Source organism: Bactrocera neohumeralis, chromosome 4 (genome assembly GCF_024586455.1).
Source record: "Bactrocera neohumeralis isolate Rockhampton chromosome 4, APGP_CSIRO_Bneo_wtdbg2-racon-allhic-juicebox.fasta_v2, whole genome shotgun sequence".
In the NCBI taxonomy this organism is placed as follows: domain Eukaryota; kingdom Metazoa; phylum Arthropoda; class Insecta; order Diptera; family Tephritidae; genus Bactrocera; species Bactrocera neohumeralis.
The window spans coordinates 28778976-28796129 of NC_065921.1; the positions used below are offsets into that span (position 1 = coordinate 28778976).

General features: G+C 36.6%; 1 protein-coding gene across 9 annotated transcripts in view; it reads left to right on the forward strand.

The window, feature by feature from the left end:
- The first annotated feature begins 210 nt into the window (after positions 1-210).
- The window catches only part of LOC126754992 (kinesin-like protein KIF13B), a 71017-nt gene continuing 54073 nt past the window's right edge, over positions 211-17154 (forward strand). For 7 of the 9 annotated variants that reach the window (XM_050467232.1, XM_050467236.1, XM_050467239.1 and 4 more), the window contains exons 1-2: positions 211-366; positions 2223-3044. In XM_050467232.1, coding sequence (XP_050323189.1) covers positions 2990-3044 — 55 coding nt within the window. In that variant the 5' untranslated portion in view covers positions 211-366; positions 2223-2989. Of the gene's footprint in view, positions 386-1833; positions 2153-2222; positions 3045-17154 lie in introns of those variants that run through there. The other 2 variants (XM_050467234.1, XM_050467235.1) reach the window with 2 other exon arrangements.

Below are 17154 nucleotides of genomic sequence, written 5' to 3' on the forward strand. Positions count from 1 at the left end.
AGTATATATTCTTAAAAATTTTGCTGATTAGTGAATGCCCTACTGGAAAGCAATTGTGACTAAAGCGACACCTTGCGGTTAATATTTACAATAATCACTGAACACACTTCGTCATTCTTCTTTACGTCAAATTCGTGCCTTAAGTGTCGCCAGCAGATGCCGCGCTCAACACTTTACATTAAATTCCGTCTGCAATTCCAGCCAGTAAGCCAAAGCAGAATGAGTTTGTCCATCAAATATGGCGCTCGTGTCAAGTGTTTTTCTTTTATACATCGCTATTTTACCTGCTAAAAATTTGTGAAAAGTCCAATACAATATACAAAATAATTTGTGAAAATCTACTTAAAACGCGGCCGAAATAAGCGGGTACTTTGTGAGATTATGCGTAAAGTGTTGATGTGTGAAATTAATGTGAAAATTAAAAAATTATAGGTGTTGAAACAAATAAGAAAAAAATTGCCAATGCAGCGATAAAATCGATTCATAAAGCCAATGGAGGAATATGAGAAAATTGTGTGAAAGAAGAAGAAGCAAGAGCAAAAGTTCGCACAAAACAGCAGAAAAGTGATAGTTGTTGGTTTGGAACTGATGGGACGTGTTGGGGGATGTGGTTTTCATTATTTTTTTTGAATCGTTGTTTGGTTTAATTTTATGCGAAAGGTGAGGGGCAACAAGCTGCAGTACACATCAATGATAGCAACAAAGAAGCAAAGTATATAGCAATAATAAAAGAACGTGCAAAGAGAGGGGGAGAAAGTAAAATGATTTTGTGTATATGTGTATGCACATATGTACATATTGTGTATTTGCACGAGTGACCACTGCGATTTCTGTGCGCTGTTTTGCCGTTTATGCCTTTTCCTTCCACCCGCTCATCCATATTTTAAGGCTTAAAATCTTATATTCGCTAATATTTTATATTGCAACTATTTAGTGGATGGATGATGGTGGTGATGGCACTGCAGTCGTGATATGCATATTTTATTTGTCACCAAGATTGAGCTACTCTGTGATATTTCTAGATACTAATGGAGCAATTATAAAGATATGCAAAAGTGTGCATTAAAAATAAGTTAAATTGAAACAAAGTAAAAAGTATAATTAATGAATGAAAAACTCGCGGATTTATAAATATTGACATTTTTGTTAAGTCAGAAAACCGCATTATTCTTAACCACATATGTAAATATGTATGTGTAGAGAATCGCACATGCATATACATATGTATAATACATATAACCTCAAGGAAAAGTATCATACATGTATGACGAATGTCTACTTCCAATCAACCTGCTTAAAAGAATTTACCTTGTAAATATTTTAGCGCCATGGTAATGAATGGGAAAACACTCTAATTTCAAGTAAATATTAGCACGAACTACGGCAACTATTTATAATAAATCAAGGAAATATGCAGACAAAACGAATTGGGTGCTAGTGTTGACACGCAAACTGCGCACCTTGCTGCGAGAACGAGGGTCTTAGTGAAAAACTCAATACGCGCTGCGCCAACAAAGTTTAAATTTCGTATTCATTTTTTCTAATGAAAAAGAATCCTTCATGTTAAAATATTGATGCAATTTTTTTTTGGCAATTATATTTATTTGCAGTCGACCACTGAACTCCGCAGAACAGTGCTCGTTATACTAGTAAATCAAGTCATTCATTATTAATGGGGAGACTTTTTGAAATTTGGTTGAATTTGAATTCACATTATTTTATGTGAAATTTTATTGCTCTTCTATACAGTTTTATATATAGTTATATTTAGCATAATTTAAGTATTCGCACAATTTTAGTATGTTTTGTCTCCCTGTTTGGCACCACTTAACTCGATGAAATAACGCTTTTAATTTAATTGAAAAGCCGTCCTGCTGACTCATAAAGTAAAAACAAACAATGTAAATATTATAAAACAAAATTTGTCAGATTATTTGCTTGTCCATCATCATTAAGATCATAAAAGAGCGCGATATACGATATCCAATTTGGGTCGGCTTTACGCGCAAACCATCACCATCAGTTCCCACCATTCAACAGTAGGCGCTAATACACCTGATATTCGTGTGCTTTCGTTTGTGCAGCGCTGATGTGCTATGCTCTTGAATGCCAATGAATCAATCCTCGCTTGCTTTGGCTTGTGGTACACACTGTTAGGAATTATTAATATAATATTCATTATACAAAATTCTAAATAGATTTTACTGCTTACAAATTTACAGAGTGGTAGCAAAGTAAATCATGTGAATGTGTATGTGTATAATATAAAAAATAAGCAAATAAAGCACACACGTATAAAAAAGAGTAATCTAAAAGAAACAAAACAAAATAAATAGAGTGAAGAGTGAATAAAGCCAGCCACACAAAGTGTATGCCATTCAAGTTCTACTTGAGTTGTGCGAAATAGGAAAGGGCTGAAGGTGCGGCGTAGTGCTTAGAGAGCGCTTTGTGGCGCACACGAAGGAGAAGTTAATAAAAATTCGCTTGCTAGTTGTGAACGCGTCACAAGGCTCCAACACCGTCATTGTGACTGTTGTTTTGTTTGTTACCAACGTTGTGCGAACTGTTGTGTATGTACACTTTTATCGCGACCGTCATTCATAACGTCAACGTCGCTGTTTCCGTTCTCGTCAAAGTCGACAACACACGACACATTGGAAAAAGGCACACTACTTTGAAACTCGCTTAAGTGTAACTTTGGCCAAAGGATAACGCACTCCCACAGTGTAACGTCGTTAAAACAGGCATACTTCGTCGAACGACGAGGTGGTTTTACGCGACACCAGTAAGCAACGCGACTCACAAACTTAAAAATTCGTTTCGCGCATACTTGATCCTCGTTCCCAAATTCGGTACGGTGTGCGTTTATACCCATATAGTAAGTGACGAGCAACGATAACCACACATCGGGATAGCGCTTGTAAATAGCCATACGTACTAAGAGAAATATATACATAAAGAAATATATTTACAATCGCCAGTATACACCATGTCAACTGATAAGATCAAAGTTGCTGTGAGGGTGCGACCCTTCAATCGTCGCGGTAAGTCCAAACTACTAAACCATAAAGATTATCCATTATGTGGGCATATGTATAGGGCTTTGTATTTGTATAATGTAGGTACAATATACATATATTGCATTATAATGCCCACAACTACATACAGGAATTCATTAACAAATTGTATTTACATACTTTATATATGTATGCCCCAAAGGCAGACGGGAGTAAATATGTTTTTGTGCTGGCTTGCAGGCGATTGTCTATTGTTCGTTTGTGCAATATTTACACCATGAATAAGTTAAAGCCTTGTCACGCTTAATTAGAATTCATAGTTAAAGCTGATTTGCGTATGTCACTTGTAATTTGTTGGGAGGACAAAAATGTTTACCTGTTCATAGATAATTAAGTCATAAAAAATAAAGGTCAGAGGATCCCAAAAGTGTACATAATTATAATGAGTGCTGAAATTGTCATTAAAAAGCGGTAAACTCATAAAATCAATCGATAAGGGAGTGGTGTGTTATTTTGCGTAATAAAATACTGAAATTTTGTAAGTTAGGCTGCTTTTTAAAGAATTTATGTGTATGTGCCTTTGTAAATAGTATTCCAGTTTTTGAGATATCGATTTGAAATTTTGAATTTTGTCCCCAATATGGTAATAATTTGTCATAGCCGTCTTTATGGAACCACTATAGGATATGGTTGCTATAAGAACTGACCGATTAAACTTAAGTCCTTGTATGGAAAATTTTTTCTTTTGATGAGATATCTTCATGAAACTTCAAACAAATCCAAACGATCCAAAAATGCGTGTACGGTCGACCGGACTCTATAATCCATTCAAAATCGTTTGTGATTTCTTCTGTTGTGCTTCCTACATAATATCAATTTTTTCAGTTTATTTTACAGTTACGACAATAAATTTTTGGCAACATTTCTTATTACACTATAATTGAACAATAAACCAATATGCATGTCTTGCCAAAGCACTGTCTTGGTGTTTTTCCGTTTACAGTTTTGTGAAAAATTTAAGTATTCGCTGAAATTATAATAATTTTTTAAGTATTCAAGTGAATTAATGGAAGTAAAAACGAAAAGAAACGTTATTTCTATTTCGATTTGTTTTCTTTCTTCATTATAGCTGAATTTTTATTATCACAAACTTATAATTTACTAATTATAATTCTGTTAAAAAATGTTCTTATCAGGCGACGTCTGGCAACACTGTGAAATGTTCCATCGAAAAGTAAACAAATTGTTTAGTTGAACATTTTTTTATTATATTTTTAAATATTTTTTCTCTTAATTTTTATTTCTATCTCTTAATTTTTTTCTTTATTTTCTTCATATTTTATTTTTTTTTAATTATTTGTTATATTTTAATTATTTAACTTTATTTTTTTTAGTTTTAACTTAATCTTTTTTATTATTTTTTCATTCCAAATGCGTAAACCCTCGTTTACAAGCCTTTTTTTTAATAGATTTTCACTTTTTTTTCATTTTTCATAATTTTTATTTGTTTTTATATTTTCATTGTTGTTTATTCATTTATTTTATTTTATTTTCTCTTACAAAATATTGCACAGAAAAGTAACCAATTTCCTATTTATTTCAATTTTTTTTATTTAAATAAAATAAATATTTTTTTTAAATTTTTATTTTTTTATCGTAATTTTTTTATTTCTTATTTCTTTTTTATAATTTTTTTTTAATTTTTTTTTTATTTTTTTTTTATTTTTTTATCTTATTGTTTATTGTTTACTGTTTTTTTCTATTTTTCTTCTTAATTTTTTTATATCTATTATTTATTTTTTTCTTAATTTTATTCTATTTCAAATACGTAAGCTAACGTTTACAAGTCCTATATTTTAAAAACTTCACCTCCCACCTCTGCAACTATACTTCACAACACTGTAGTTTACCATGGTCCTGCTGCTTCCAGATTTCTTCTATTCATGCACACCAATTGCTCAATGAGCCGAAAACCAAACACAATTTTTCTCCACTTCCTTTTCCCCCAAAAAACACATGTGTGTACCATGACGCAGTAGAAAGAAGTCTATTTTTCTTGCTCCAGCTTTTTGGCAACTCTCTATGCTTATCGTGGCGCTTTGCTCCAAATATGAAATGCTAGATAACTCGCCCATCGCATACGAGTTTGTCTGCAAGCTGCCTGAATGGTACACATGTACTTTTTGTACGTGTCACGATTGGCATCGAAGTAATATATTACACTTGAGAGTTCAATGCCCACTTCATTTTGCACTACCAAAGGGTAAATACAAAGGAGCCAATGAGCCAACGCGTGAGCGGACAGTCGGGGGAAAAGCGGACATTTATTTCCGGCAGTTTGTTGGCGCAGAATTTTTGTTACTTTTTAGCTTTCACAAACAACTTGTGTCTTGAGATTTGCTTTACTTTTTCAGCTGTCAATTCGGCGCACTCTAAAGTAGTGCTTCGATTTTTTTCGAAACTTTTTCCTTTGCTGGTTTACATTAGAAGCTTATAAATACAAATATTGTTTGCTTTCCTAGTGCAGGTAGGTGTACGATTTAAAAAGACGACACAAATACTGGGGCAAATAGCAGTTCTTCTTTCTTTCTTTGTATATATAAAACTACGGCAAAATATATATAGTTTTGTAGCTAAAGGCGTCTTTGAACTATTGAAATTTCTATCCATATACAGAGGTGGATTTTATATACATACATAAGCTTGCAGAGGAATCTGAGCTTTGAAAAAAAAGCAATAAAAATTGATTAAACTATTTTTTTTCTCAAGATAGTCTTCTCTTATCTCAGTGCTCTTGCTTTTAGGAAATTTTCTAATGCCTCCATGTCTTCTTCGCCTTTAAACGTATACTTGGTCTAAGGCTGGAAGTCGTTAGCTGCTTGAGCCATATGTAAAATAATCATTTCTGCCCACTCCCAATTGAATGGCGCTCAGAGAACTCTCCTCACTTGCGTGAACTTGTACACATGGCTCCATTCTCAATTAGCACGAAATGAAAATCTACAGCTTAAACTCAAATTTAAAAAAAATCATATAACACTACAACAACTACTATAATATTCTATATTACTCGTCAGCTATTGATTTCAAGCAAAGTTATCCCCTTTGGTGAAGAAAAAACCATTCTACCGCTATTGCTGAACCAACATCGTTGTTGTTGTTGTGGTTGCGGTAGAAAATATTCCTTAAATATTTTTTCTTGTTGCATGAAGGCGAGTGTCGTGGAAATCACTCTGAATAATTCCTTACAACACTTTCATATCTACAAAGTTGAGAAAGCGGCTCGGTAAAAGATTCGGGCCGAATACCGAAGTTTAGGTTAATTTATTACAGTGTATTCCGAATGGTGATGTTAGACGGCTTTTTATATACGAAAAAGTCACCTCCGTGCAAAGCCACTGATTTTTTTTTATAAGGCCCTCGTTTATATACATACGTATGTATGTATGTATAGACTGAAGCACCTCCGATTTACCCACATCGCGTGTTATTTTGCCAATTTGTTTTTTGTGTTTTTTTCTTGTAGCTCAAGTTCTTTACTTGCACTCCACACTTTTGGTGTTCTCACATGTTTTGCATTTCTTTGTTATTTCGCAGAAGCTTTGTGGCTTCTTCCCCCAAGCGCTCATTTGCGGTTTGACCGAATTTCATTCCGTTTTATTGCACTACTTCCAGTTTGTTGTTATTTTTGTTGTTGTGTGTATGCATGCACACGTCAAAAATTTGCTTAATTTCAAGTTGTAAATTTCACGTTTCAAATTTTGACATTTCGCTCAGCCATTTGCGCGAGTTTTCGCTGCAACAGTACACACACACACATACATACTTATCTGCAGTTACGTGCTGTGTGCGTTTTTTTTATCTTTTATTGTGTCTGCCATTAAATTTGGACACAGCAAAGAAAATAGAAACGCAAATTTAATGCGAGTAAAGTTATCTATGTAAACTTGCCAACAATGCAACAACAACAACGGCAGCAAGAGTGATATTTACTTGTATTTATTAGCGTGCCTGAAAATGGAAGGTGTAAATTCGCTGCTTTAAATGTCAACAAATTAAATGCTGCCACATACATACATACATACATATGTATTTAACGGCGACTGTTCAGCTGTCAGTCAGTCTGTCAAGGCCTTTATATATTTTCATGAATATTCGTGTATATGTGCAAATGTTTCTGCATTTAGTTGCGCGTGTTCGTGTCTTTGGATTTCTCGGCTCGCTCGTGTCTTTGGCAAATTTAATCAATCCGGCTCAACAATCGCGTACACGATTCCATTTTCCACCGGTTTTGTGGCTATCAACTCTAGCGCCCCAACAACATCAAAAATACCAGCAAAAGCAACAAATAATCATAGTTCCGTTTTTGATTAGTTTCTTACCTTCGTGTGCCCACAGGCACCCCTTAGCTGCGGCACCATTTACAATCCCCTTCCATTATTTGTACGCACCTTTCTTCAACTTTCTAGTTTTCTATTTCCTATTCTCTGTACACGGGTGGTATCTATGCGCATCTGCTTTCAGCACATTAAACTGCACTTGTGAGCAAAATTTTTACGCAGAGAAGACGCTTAGAATTGAAAAAAAAAATTGATAAAAAACTTTCATGGAGACCAAATACTGCGGAGAGGGTAAGGAAGTCATCGGTTGCTTTATATTGCTGTAGAGCAGCTATAGGGAAAAGGTGAAGACTCTCAACAAAGGTGGTGTTTTGCCGTTACGAAACCATCCTGTGGTGATTGCTTGGTGCTCGAAAAGGCTACATTTGCTAAGAAGTTTGAACGTGTCCAAAGAGCGGTTTCCATTGACATCTTTGGTATAGGGCGAACTACATGAACAATGATACTTACCTTTATTTTACACATAGCACCCGTGTGGCCCGCAGGTGTATTACTGCGAAGTGCGAAGCTAGGCATACCATATGAAGGTGTCCGAATGCCGGCAACACATGATAAAAAGACAAATAAACGTTGTTGGCAACGTACAAGGGAATTGGACGGCAGGTCCTTAACTACGCCGAATCAATTTGGTCGCCTGGATGCAGTGAAACGCAGACGAGGAAGCTACAGACATTTCAGAACACTGCACTCCAAACTATTACGGTATGTCACTTGATGTCTCCTATCGACCATTTGCACAGTGAATCCCGCACATTCACAGTTAAGGAGCATAATGAACTCTTCTACAAGCAGTTGCTACTGGGGTGTTTTCGTAGAAATTATCCCTGCAATCATCTGCTTGAAGCGGAATCGCCTCCTAGGGGCATCAAGAGGTCTTTCCTCAACTACATCGACGACATAAGACAATACGCCAAATAGAATTCGGCCGCATAAATATGTAACTTCACCGAATCTCCCTTTGTGAATAGCGTACTTGGAGTCAAATCACCACCATTGCAGACGAAGAGCTTGAGTTGCGGCACGAATCAAAAGTGACCCTTGTGCATCTTCGTTTTGGATACTGTAGCAGGTTAAACTCTTACTTATCCAGAATCGATCCCGACATATCAAACATATGTCCAGCTTACAACGAGCGCCCGCATGACCATCATAACCACCTCTTTGCATACCCACACATCTGACACCCGTCTGCCTATGGTCCGATCTCGTCGAAACAGCACGTTTTATGGGTCTGAATTACCTCGATGACAGCTTATCTGAACCTGACCACCCTAACGGAGATTAGATAACAGTTAAAACAACAACAAGGACACGCCGAAATTCTCTCCTTCAACTGCATTCCTGAAAACTTGGTTCACTGCGCCACAGAGGCTACTCGTGGCGGCTTTTACTCTGCTCTGTGGATGGGGAGAAGTCACTAGAGAAACGGCGCAGACAGCTTTTTCATGGATGAGTCGAAGCTAGGAGAGAAGATTGAAGAGGAGTTTTCTGTAAAGAGCTACTTTTTGGGGAAAAAAGGACGTGTACAAAATTTCAGATTGATATCTCCAAAACTGAGGGACTAGTCAGGCATGTAAAATTGGAAAAATCTCACTGTGGATTATTTTTCATTAATTTTTTAAAATAAATTTTGCTTACAAATAATATTCAAAAAATAAATTTTTAAGTAACACTATTGTGAATGCAGAATTACACCTCTGATTCGAATTATTGTGCCACATTTTCACACAACAGTGTAGACTGGTATGCAAAGCGCCTTGTCTATTGCATCGTGACCTCTATTGCTTTCTAACTTTATTTGTATGTATTTTAGCCTTATTGTCATTGTAAATGTTGTTGCTGTTGTGCTAGCTGCTGGCATTGTAATCCCTAGTAAACTAGCTGCTATTGTGTCGACGACGAACTGACTGACTGCCTTGCCGCTCTATAAGCGCAACAATGACTTTAGAAGCAGATCGCAGCTGTGGCGGCTGGAGCCTGAGCTTTCAGCACCGCTCGTCTCCCCTCCAGTAACACATACATACACACTTTGTTATTTGAATGCGCCACTCAAGTTCCCGTTCGCCAAACAAAGCGAACCCCAAATGAAAACAAAGTTTATTATAAGTGAAGTGAGAAGCAATGAGTGAAGCGAGGGGGGAATTTAAACGACAAATCCTATAAGATGCTAAACAGCGACAATGTATCCCACCAACAACAACTAAAGCGTTTGTCGGCAAGCAGTCAATTCAGCGTTCTTTCTTCAGGTTCTGCTGCTGGGTGGCTTGGCTGTGGAGGCACAAACGCTGCACCTCTGTGAATATTCATTTTTATTTTCATTTATTCAATTTATTTATTTCTTCTCAGCAACATTTTCTCTTTTGTATTTACATTCTTGTTGGCTTCTTAAGTGAGTATCTACAAGAGTGTTTACATTGAATTTCCATAATTTCCCACAAATGAAAGCTTGCAAATTTTTTTATTTTCTTTTTGTCTTCTTTATTGTTTGCTTTTTTTTGTCTTTTTCCTTGTGTGTGTAAAGACAATAGTATTGATAAAAGTGTATCGAATTGAGTGGTACTTGATTAAAGTGCGTCTTCGGTTCGGACTTTGTAGTTATAACTGTCGACAGTGACGTGGGAGCCAAAACGCGAGTGCGACCACTGTTTGTTTGATGCCGGGAGACATTTCGTCTTACCCTCGTTCACTACCAAATCCATTTGCTTCGCTATCCAGCATGGAGAAAGTAGAACTAACGGCGCAGCCAATATCATCGGCGTACGCCAGCAGCTGTGCACTCTTTTAGAAGATTGTACCTTCTCTATCCAGCTCTGCAGCTCGAATTATTTGCTCCAGGAGTAGATTGAAGAATTCGCATGATAGGGAGTCTCCTTGTTCGAAACCTCGTTGGCTGTCGAAACGACTAGGAGAGGTCGTTCCAAAATCCAAATTACTGAAACAATTTCTGAGGTGAATCAGACAAAGGAAATTGTAATTTGCATTGAAGGAGTTTCCAAATAAAGCATGAAGGAAGAATCTACTCTTTAAAATTGTGTGGACTTCTGCTCAAAATTTTGCAGCACTGCGAAAATCGTTTAAACAATACGCCAACCAACTTCTTAGCGCCGATGAATGTAAAAGTGTATTAAATTCGCTGAAGAACTCACCGTATACCATAATTTAAACTGACGACGTGCTTCTAGAAGAAATGCTATTCCAGCCGAACATTTTCCTAAGGCGTTATGTGGATTTTCTCGAGCAAAAAACGACGTATTTTCAATAACTTCTTATCAATGATATGAAAAATTAAATATTTTATTTAAAAAGTTTAGGTTAAGTTTTTCCAAAGACACATATTTTACAAAGAATTAATGGAATTTGCAAAGGAAAATATTCAAAACTCGGCCATTACGACGTCATTTCCGGCATTGCCTCGGTCAAAAGGTGTATCCGCTCTGACCATAAACTAGATATTGAACGAAGATTATTAACATCGGTTGTTTGGTCCGCCATAAATTGCGGGTAATCGTGACAACCGACTTTGAAAACATAGTTTGTAGAAAAACTCGTTTAAAGTTCTAAGTTAAGCGTAACTTTTCAAGTGTGTACCTCCTCACTATTACTCCAATCAACTCAAGCATTTAGGGCAATATTTTGGAGATGTTATAAAATTAAATAAGACAATCAAAAATTGATGTTTTGAAAGCGTGAAACCCATATAACCTGTTAAAGCCAATGTTACGATAGATAGTCACACTAATTACCATAAATAGCACGTCTCTTTGAAAGTCTAGTCGACGAGACTGGCACGTTACCATTTTTAGTATATACTTATTTATAGACCACGGATTCGCAACTCAACTACGCCTCTCAAAATCGGAAATCCGATGGACCTTTTTCAAGTTTTGTGTCATGTGCTTATACCATCTGTGAAATGGCTTCCGATTCCATAAGATATATACTTATATATGTATATATCACTTCAGTTATTCACAATTTTTTTTTGTAGTATAAATATGAAATTAATTGCTCTCAAGTTTTATGTGGAAGTTATTTAATGGTCGTTTCGAAAATTATATCAGATTTCCTATAACGATCCAACTAATAAAAATTATGTCTATAGTTTATATTTAAATTTTCGAGCATTCGTAGTTATGCTAAAGATGTTGAAAAAGGTATTCATTGATTTTTTCGAATCCCTGTGTCGTTGTATACCTATACCCAATAGATTTCAAATCAATCTCTCAGTGACTTCTATGGAAACACATTCGCACTTCTGTTTCAAAAATGGAAGGGATTACATTGAACCATATTATCATGGATGAAGACGCGATGGAACGTTCTATCTGAGTTCAAGACTGTACATGTTATGTGTAGCTCGGAAATACTTATATGAAGTTTCTAATAGCAATGGATCAAAGACTGTAGGAATATGATTGGAATACTAACTGGTTAGTGTCTGGTGGTGGCACTCGCCTACAGAATGGGGCTGAAAGATCGAGAAAACTGCCAAAAATGTCAAGAACAAGGCACGAGGGTAACAAGGGCGCATCTCTTGTGCACTTATCCCGCGTATGCATTTTGGCTTTAAGCATTTGAGTTTCCTAAGGTATGAGACAATGAAAGAGGTTAGTGAGACTATAGAGTCTGTTGAAATTCGCGTCAAGTGCGGGCATCCTAAAGGATGATTACTTCTCATGGACTTCAGAAAAAAACTCCACCTGGTATCGCAAAGCACCAAAACTGCTCTATGCGTGACTTATTGGCCTACTAGATTAACATAACTTAACCTAACTTAGCATGGATGAAGATCCATAAAGGCGCTATATGACGGCCCAAAAAAATTTTGTTTGTATTATGTAAGTTTACCACGAAGTTTGTAACGCTCAAAAGGAAACATCGGAGACCATACAAAGTATGTATAAGATTCATCATCGTGAAGAACTGAGTCGATTTTGCAATGTCCGCCTGTTCGTCGGTCTATATACATATATGCGAAGCTAGTTTTGGACATAACGATCAAAAATTTTGCACAAATATTTTTTCAGAAACCAATAGCGTCTCAAAACCGCCAATAGCATATAGCTGCCCTATAACCTGAACAATCGGAATCAAGTGCTTGTGTGGAAAGCTTAGTCATTTGACGAGATGTCTTCAAGATATTTGGCATGGACTATTATCTAAGACAATAATGTAATCTCCAAAGAAATTGTTCAGATCGGACCACTATAACAAGTGAAAAGTTCCAAGCTGACCGAGCAAACTCAAAATAATGATATTTTATATCCCTTATATAGTTTCGGTGCGGCCGAATTTTTTCCACGTTAAATTCGACTACACCGAAACTCAGCAAAATTTGACCTATTTTTTCGATAATATTCTTCCTTTGAATTACAAACGCTAAAGCTAACGTCGATCTTCATTCATTGCTAAGACCGAAAACTCATCTTATTCCGAGGAAATTTACAAATTTACAAAATAATTCGGTTGTTTTTCGGTTCCCATAACTAATTTAAGCAAAAACTCTGTCATAACAAATTTGCTACGAAAGTTACGACCATCAATTTTGTTGCTAGGGTTACCAAGACATCTTTCAACGCTTCGAAAATTCGCCCGCTGAAGCGTTGCGCCCCATCGTAAGTGCCGCCTGGCTTTGCCATGGCCATCATATTTTATTTTCCATCTTCTCTATTTTGTTTATCACTTTTCTTGCTGGCGGCAATATTTTAATTTACCTTCATATTGCAGCAAAATGTCGAAAACAATAAACGACTTACCCGTAAATGGAGTGTGAATGTGGTGATGACCTCGCAGGGCTCGCTAGTGGATAATTGGTGGGCCAGGGGGCGGGCATGCGAGGCGCATGATAGCACAGTATAGTCTACTTACTCAAAGACAATAGGCCAAAGCGCGCACTTATTTAGCCTATGACTATATGCTTGTACTATATATTTACGTCTATATATGTATGTGTGTGTATATATTCAACTATAACAGTATCAAAATGCTGCTTGCAACCTTTGTCTATTGCCTGCCTGCCTTTATTACTTACCATCCATAGCGGTTTATATGAAATATTAAATTATGCTTACTTTTATTTTTCTGTTTTTCATTTTTCGCTTTTCCTTACTCTGCTTTATTCAAATGCTTTGTTGCGGCGGTTGGCGTCGCTGTCTTACAACAAAGCAGTTTCACAAGCGTCTTAAGCGTCTTGCAACACATTTTGTGGCACCTCTTTACTATTAAATGTATATTGTTTCTTTGTTTTTAGCTTTCTGTGCACTTTATTTTAATTACATATTTTGCCTTCGTTGCCTTCTTGCATAGCTACAGTGTTGCTCAAAAGTTAAGCTCATTCACACTAATAATTTTCAGTTTCTTTTAGAAGAAAAAAGTGAAAACATAATTATTTTTGTTATAATGCTCTGACATATGTATATGGTATATGCTATGCTGCTCCGATCTGAACAATTTCTTCGGAGATTATGCCTTGCATTCTACAATACTCCTTGCCGAATTTCATGAAGAAATCTCGTCAAATAAAAGAGTGTTCCCTACAAGTAATTGGTTCCAAGTGTCCAGTCTAAATGAAAGCTATATGTTTTAGTGATCCGATCTGAACAATTCTTCGAAGATTTCACCATTACCTTATTCAATAATCCGTACCTAAAAAACTACTCTAAAGATATCTCGTCAAATAAGCAGCTTCTTGGGGTGAAAAGAACATCGACTGAGCTCGTCACGCTCTTAATTCATGGATTTTATAGGCTCCTTCGGTGTGTTTCAAACATTGCTTGAAACTTAATATACCCCGTTCAGGGTATAAACAAGCTCGCAAACTCTCAGTCAAAAAGAGTCCATCTGTGAACTACTTTTTTTTATAGCTTCCAATATTGACGCGACTAGTTTTTAAAACCACTGATCCACCGAAGGTTCATGCCAAATGAATCTCAATAAAATACTTGTAGTTTAATGTCCCAATAACCAGTTTCATCAGTTAGTAGCCTCCTGAAAAAGCGGTGAAGTCAAGTACTTCTTAATTTAATCTTTCCGAATTGTATGGCACTTCACTCTTTCCAGTGCCGTTCCATTCGTAAGTTCTGAGGAACTATAATGAACCTTTTTATATACATATATTCCTCTAAAGACTATCATCACAACAGTTTTATTTATATTTGATTCTTTCTCGAGTAAGATCAGTTTGTGCCAAAGCGAGAAAATTCAGGGTTGAATCGTGAGGGGTACGGGTTTTGTTCTTTCATCATTAATGTGAGATCATCTAGACAAAGTTGTCGCTAAAACGGATCTTTGGGCTAGCAAGAATATTGTGAATGACCCGTCAAACTCAAATCAGCAAAGAAATTATCAGACACTAGTAATATTAATTAGTTAGAATGGCGGGCTAAAGCAGCTGTGGCATTTCGAACAATTTTTGTTCCAAATAATATCGAAAGCTTCGTAAAAGCTTCTCAGAGCTCAGCCTGCAAAAGAAACACTACCGTTTAGAGGTTGAACACAATTTAATTTGGAGTTAAGAGACTTACGGTGGCCTTTAATGTATCGGAAGAATCAAACATAAAGTTCGAGTTCTTTTAAAGATCTCATCCATTGTTCAAGGGACTACGAAAGAAAAAATATCATAACTTTTCCCTATATAAAAAAGTTTTACTAGACTATCTTGGATTGTTGAAGTTGGCAAAAATATTATTTGATTAAATTTGATCCAGCCTTTTTGTGTATTTTAATAAAATCTTTATTTTCGCCTTCAGAATAGGTCACGGCGCCAATACTGCCAACGTTGACATACAATTTTTCATTCTCGCCATGGTTGACCGTCAGTACCTTCAATGAATTTTGATTTTTTCGATATCATCTCATTTTTGTAGCGCAATTCTACCTCACAATTACTAATTATACGTTTGATGAATCTGGATACCGCAGCTACGTTGTCAATCATCTCTTTTACTACCTTTACACAACGTCGCCTTCGCAAAAAATTCACCTGTTTTGGCACGAGTCTAGCATTGACATGCTAAATACCCAAAACATTAACCGAAGTGTGTTAACTCGTTCCATAAGAGGTGTTGAGCTCCTCTGTTATCTCTCTGATGCTAACATGACGATTTTCAGGCACTGCTTTTTATCTTTTTTGATATTATCGTTATGGACAACACGAATGGGACAAGTTGTCGTTCAAGTACTTGTGTTCGCAAAAAAGTAGACTCCTTTAAACACTTCTACAACATTTTCAACGATGTCGTGACCGTGATTCCATTGGAAATACAAAATTTCAAGCCAACTCCCTGTTCAATTATTTTTCCATTTTCAAATCGTCAGAAAAACTTCTACCTTCGTAAACAAATAGCTTGCAAACACACAATAATCGACTTAGGTATTTTAGACCTAATCCCCGTTAGGATGGTAAGGATTAGATAAGATGTCATCGACGTCATCCAACGGTAGGTCCAGGAAACCAGCTGTTTCGACTAGCTTGAACCATAGGGCGAAGGGTGTCAGATATGTAGGGTTAGCAGGGCATGCAAAGAGTCGGTTAGTATCATACTGGACATGTTGCCAACAACGTTTCTTTGTCTTTTCCCCATACACTGCCGGCCAGCGACTTGAGAATTTTCTTGCAACTCTGTAATCAATAATCAATAATCGCGATCGTGTGAAGAGTGAAGGAACACAGGCGGTCGAAATATTTTTCTATCCGTCCGGCTGTTCGTCTGTATATATACGAACTGGTCCCTTATTCTATGAGATATCGCTGTGAAATTTTGCACACGTCCTATTCTTCCAAATAAACTTTTTATTTTGACAAGATATCTTCATGAAATTTGGCCTTGATTCTTATTCTCAGGCATCGCTAAAATCTCCGTGTAAATTATTCAGATCGGACCACAATAGCGTATAGCTGCCATTTTATTGGGTGCATCCGAAGCTAACAGTTTTATGCCGAATGCTGCTTAACTTTTTTACCATACTGTACGTGAAAATATAATTATCTCAACCGTAGCAAAAATAAAGGTCGCCTTTTCATGATCCAAAGCCAATGTCGTCATAGTCGAGCATAAATTACAACCACCAGCGTACAAAAGCAAAACAGCAGAGTTGCATTTGCGGTTAAGACCGTTATTGTCACTTTTCAATATCACGCCATAATAAGCAGCGATTTCTTTTATTATTATTTATTGCAGCAAAAGCGAACCGAAAAACATTCGATATGTCAACCAGTCTGCCAAATTTGGGGGAGACTTGCCACTATTCATACATAATGGCATGATTTCACTTGCATATATCTGTATATACAGTATACGATTATAAAAGCCAGCGAAAAGAGCACTTAACGGTTATTCGTCGCAAAGTTATTATGAGTCATTGATTACAAATTCGCTAAATGTCACTGGCTGCCATCGGCTCGCACCACTCAGCACCGACTGCACTGCAGTTGCCACACAAATATAAGCGCTGACAAACAGACAGACATGCATTTATATATGTATGTATATACTTACATACATATACATATGTAGGTAAGTAAGTCAGTATGTGCGCGCCACTGGCTTCAACTCTACCGCCCCCTCGTGGTTTCTCAATCACCAACCTGCACACTCGGCGGCACATTTATCTATTTTTCAGCTATATTTGGTATTTTTCCTCGCTGCAACCGCTCGCGCCCCTCTCATCATCACCTCGCATATTTTATACAATTTGCTTAACCTTCTAACGCACAACACCAACAATATGCCAGCAAA